We start from the raw sequence: 4,567 nt of genomic DNA, 5'->3' as shown, positions 1-4,567 counted from the left end.
GGGGTGTCTATGGGTCCGGGGGGTGTCTATGGGTCCGGGGGGTATCTATGGGTCCGGGGGGGTGTAAGGGTGTGGGGGGGTGTCTATGGGTCCGGGGGGGTGTGTGGGGGTGTCTATGGGTCCGGGGTGTCTATGGGTCCGGGGGGGTGTAAGGGTGTGTGGGGGGGTGTCTATGGGTCCGGGGGGGGGTGTGTGGGGGGGGGTGTCTATGGGTCCGGGGGGTGTCTATGGGTCCGGGGGTGTCTATGGGTCCGGGGGGTGTAAGGGTGTGCCCCCCCCGTGTCCCCGCAGGGCGGCGGGGTGCGTCTGGGTGGCGGGGGACGTGGGGGACGCGGGCGCCGTGGGGCGGGTGCTGGAGGGGGCCCACGTCGTCTTCCACGCGGCCTCCCTGGTGGATGTGTGGGGCAGGGCCCCCCCCGAGGCCATCGCCAGGGTCAACGTCCAGGGTCAGGAGCCGGGGGGGGGCTATGGGGCGGACGGGGGGGCTATGGGGCGGGTTAGGGGGTAAATGGGGGGGGGCTATGGGGCAGATGGGGGGGCTATGGGGCGGGTTAGGGGGTAAATGGGGCTGTGGGGCGGATGCGGGGGTGGCTATGGGGCGGATGGGGGGGCTATGGGCCAAGTGTGGGGGGTCTCGGGGGGCCTATGGGGCAGATGGGGGGCTATGGGGCGGGTTAGGGGGCAGTCGGGGGGGCTATGGGGCGGATGGGGGGCTATGGGCGGGTTAGGAGGTAAATGGGGTGGCTATGGGGGCGCAGGTGGGGGGGTCTCTGAGGGGTGGGGGGGTTTCTATGGGGCGGGGGGTGGGGGGGGCGTGTCTCTGTGGGGCTGGGGGGGGGGTGGTGTCCCTGCCCCACTGATTTCCCCCCCCCCCCAGGGACGCGGAACGTGGTTGTGGGGTGCCGGGCGGGGGGGGGTGCGGTGTCTCCTCCACACCAGCTCCATGGAGGTTTTGGGCCCAACACCCGCGGGGACCCCTTCCTGCGGTACGACCCACGGCTTGCCCCATAGCGACCCCCCCAACTGCCCCATAGTGACCCCCAACCCGCTCCACCGTGACCCCCCAACTACCCCACGGCGACCCCCAATGCGCCCCATGGGGGGGGAACGAAGCATCTGGGACCCCCAACCCGCCCCATAGCGACCCACAGCGACCCACGGCTGCCCCATAGCGACCCCCAACTGCCCCATAGCGACCCATAGTGACCCACGGCTGCCCCATAGTGACCCCCAACTGCCCCATAGCGACCCCCAACTGCCCCATAGCAATCCACAGCTGCCCCATAGGGACCCCCAACCCACCCCATGGGGGGAACGAGGCATCTGGGACCCCCAACCCGCCCCATAGCGACCCCCAACTGCCCCATAGTGACCCTCAACTGCCCCATAGGGACCCCCAACCGCCCCATAGCGACCCACAGCGACCCACGGCTGCCCCATAGCGACCCCCAACTGCCCCATAGTGAACCCAACTGCCCCATAGCGACCCCCAACCGCCCCATAGCGACCCCCAACTACCCCACGGCGACCCCCAATGCGCCACATGGGGGGGGAACGAAGCATCTGAGACCCCCAACCCACCCCATAGCGACCCATAGTGACCCACGGCTGCCCCATAGCGACCCCCAACTGCCCCATAGCGACCCCCAACTGCCCCATAGCGACCCCCAACCCGCCCCACGGAGGGATCCAGGACCCCCAACTCCAAACCTCTCCCCCCCACCCCCTCCCCAGGGGTTGGGGGTCCCTCCCCTCCCCCACTCCCCTCGGGGGGGGGGGTCGTGACCCCGTGACCCCGTGACCCCTGACCCCTGTCCCCTGACCCCTGTCCCCCCCAGGGGTGACGAGGACACCCCCTACCCCGTGCGTCACACGGAGCCCTACCCCCGCAGCAAGGCCCAGGCCGAGAGGATGGTGCTGGAGGCCAACGGCGCCCCCGTCAGTGGGGGCTGGGGGGGCACTTGGGGGGCTGGGGGTTTGGGGGGGTCCCAGGGGTCTGGGGGGGGCTGGGGGTTTGGGGGGACTTGGGGTTTGGGGGGTCTGGGGGGGCTGGGAGTTTAGGGGGGACTTGGGGGGCTGGGGGGACTTGGGGGGCTGAAGGTTTGGGGGGGGTCCCAGGGGTCTGGGGGGGGCTGGGGGTATGGGGGGACTTGGGGGGCTGGGGGTTTGGGGGGTTTGGGGGGGACCTGGGGGGGATCCCAGGGGTCTGAGGGTTTGGGGGGACCTGGGGGGGTCTGGGGGGCTGAGGGTTGGGGGGGACTTGGGGTTTGGGGGGGCTGGGGGGGGCTGGGAGTTTAAGGGGGACTTGGGGGGCTGGGGGGACTTGGGGGGCTGAAGGTTTGGGGGGGTCCCAGGGGGCTGGGGGGGGGGCTGGGGGTTTTGGGGGGACTTGGGGGGCTGGGGGTTTGGGGGGTTTTGGGGGGACCTGGGGGGGTCTGGGGGGGTGAGGGTTTGGGGGGGGTCCCAGGGGTTTGGGGGTCCCAGGGGTCTGGGGGGACCCATAGATGTGGGGGGGTCCCCATAGATTTGGGGGGGGGGGTCCATAGATTTGGGGGGGGTCCCAGTGGGTTTGGGGGGGGGGCCCATAGATTTGGGGGGGGTCCCAATGGGTCTAGGGGGAGGACCCATAGATTTGGGGGGGCACCCACGGATTTGGGGGGGTCCCAATGGGTTTGGGGGGGGCCCCATAGATTTGGGGGGGGCACCCACGGATTTGGGGGTGTCCCCCCCCTCCTGGCAGGTGGCCGGGGGGGGGCGGCTGGTGACGGTGTCCCTGCGCCCCACGGGGATCTATGGGGAGAGACACCCCCTGATGGCCCAGTTCTACCGGCGGGGGAGGGCGGCCGGGGGGTGGCTGCCCCACACCCTCCCGCCCCACGCCGAGCACGGCCGCGTCTACGCCGGTCAGTCCTGCCCCATAGCTGCCCCATAGCTGCCCCATAGCCCCCCCCCCACCGCCCCACACCCTTTCCTTTACCCCCAGCCCTATATTCCAACTCCCAGCCCCACACCCTGCCCCACATCCCAGCTCTCCCCTGCCCCACACCCTGCCCCACACCCTTGTCTCTACCCTATCCCCATCCACGCCCCAGCCCCATATCCTCCCCACACCCTGCCCCACACCCCAGGGCTCCCCTGCCCCACACCCTCTCCTTTACCCCCAGCCCTGTATTCCACCCCCTCCAGCCCCACACCCTGCCCCACACCCTCTCCTTTACCCCCAGCCCTATATTCCACCCCCTCCAGCCCCACACCCCAGCCCCACACCCTCTCCTTTACCCCCAGCCCTGTATTCCACCCCCTCCAGCCCCACACCCTGCCCCACACCCTCTCCTTTACCCCAGCCCTGTATTCCATCCCCTCCAGCCCCATACCCTGCCCCACACCTTGTCCCACACCCTGCCCCACACCCTCTCCTTTACCCCCAGCCCTGTATTCCACCCCCTCCAGCCCCATACCCTGCCCCACACCCTCTCCTTTACCCCCAGCCCTGTATTCCACCCCCTCCAGCCCCACACCCTGCCCCACACCCCAGCCCCACACCCTCTCCTTTACCCCCAGCCCTATATTCCACCCCTTCCAGCCCCACACATTGCCCCACGCTCTCCTCTCTCTCCCCCCCCCCCCCGCCCCACACCCGGCAGGCAACGTGGCCTGGATGCACCTCCTGGCCGCCCGGGCCGCCCTCCTTCGCCCCACATCTGTGGGGGGCCAGGTCTTCTTCTGCTACGACGCCTCCCCCTACGCCCCCTACGAGGAGTTCAACCTCCTGCTGTTGGGGCCGGCGGGGTTGCGGGCTTGGGGTCCCCGGCCCCCCCGGCTACTGTTAGCCCTGCTGGCCCACCTGGGGGCCGGGCTGCGGGCCCTACTGCGACCCCTCTGCCCTTCCTTCGCCCCACTGCTCAACCCCTACACCCTGGCCGTGGCCTCCACCCCCTTCAGCGTCCGCACCGACAAAGCCCAGCGCCTCTTCGGCTACCGGCCCCTCTTCTCCTGGCCCCAGGCCCGCGACCGGACCGTCGCCTGGATCCGGCAGCTGGATGGGGGGTGAGTGATAACATCCCCCCCCCCCCCCACACAACCCTCTCCGGAGGCCCCACCCGGGTTTGGGAGGGGGGGGGAGGGGGGTGTCCCTTCCGGCCCGTGGGGTTTGGAGGATGGATTTTTGCCCCTATCGGGGTGATCCGGGCCGGGTCTTGGCTCTGATCCCGATCCCAAGTGAGATCCAGGACGGGTCTTGGCCCTGATCCCAATCCCGAGTGAGATCCAGGCCGGGTCTTGGCTCTGATCCCGATCCCAAGTGAGATCCGGGACGGGTCTTGGCTCTGATCCCAATCCCGAGTGAGATCCGGGCCGGGTCTTGGCTCTGATCCCGATCCTGAATTGAGATCCGAGCCGGGTCTTGGCTCTGATCCCAATCCCGAGTGAGATCCGGGCCGGGTCTTGGCTCTGATCCCGATCCTGAATTGAGATCCGAGCCGGGTCTTGGCTCTGATCCCAATCCCGAGTGAGATCCGGGTCGGGTCTTGGCCCTGATCCCGATCCCGAGTGAGATCCGGGACGGGTC

The 4,567-nt window shown here is 69.7% G+C and overlaps 1 protein-coding gene across 1 annotated transcript; it reads left to right on the top strand.

Moving 5' to 3' along the window:
• Positions 1 to 291: 291 nt before the first annotated feature.
• LOC141478559 (3 beta-hydroxysteroid dehydrogenase type 7-like) lies at positions 292 to 4,051 on the top strand (the record flags this gene model as incomplete). The annotated part of the gene is given in 7 exon segments (XM_074167595.1): positions 292 to 446; positions 878 to 903; positions 905 to 950; positions 953 to 986; positions 1,839 to 1,938; positions 2,741 to 2,903; positions 3,645 to 4,051. Coding segments are annotated over 7 exon segments (931 nt in total), but the record flags the coding sequence as incomplete, so codon positions are not given.
• Between the last annotated feature and the right edge of the window lie 516 nt (positions 4,052 to 4,567).

This window comes from Numenius arquata, unplaced genomic scaffold (assembly GCF_964106895.1).
Source record: "Numenius arquata unplaced genomic scaffold, bNumArq3.hap1.1 HAP1_SCAFFOLD_1288, whole genome shotgun sequence".
In the NCBI taxonomy this organism is placed as follows: domain Eukaryota; kingdom Metazoa; phylum Chordata; class Aves; order Charadriiformes; family Scolopacidae; genus Numenius; species Numenius arquata.
The sequence above is the reverse complement of the archived record's forward strand: the minus strand, read 5'-3'. Positions and strand labels throughout refer to the sequence as shown.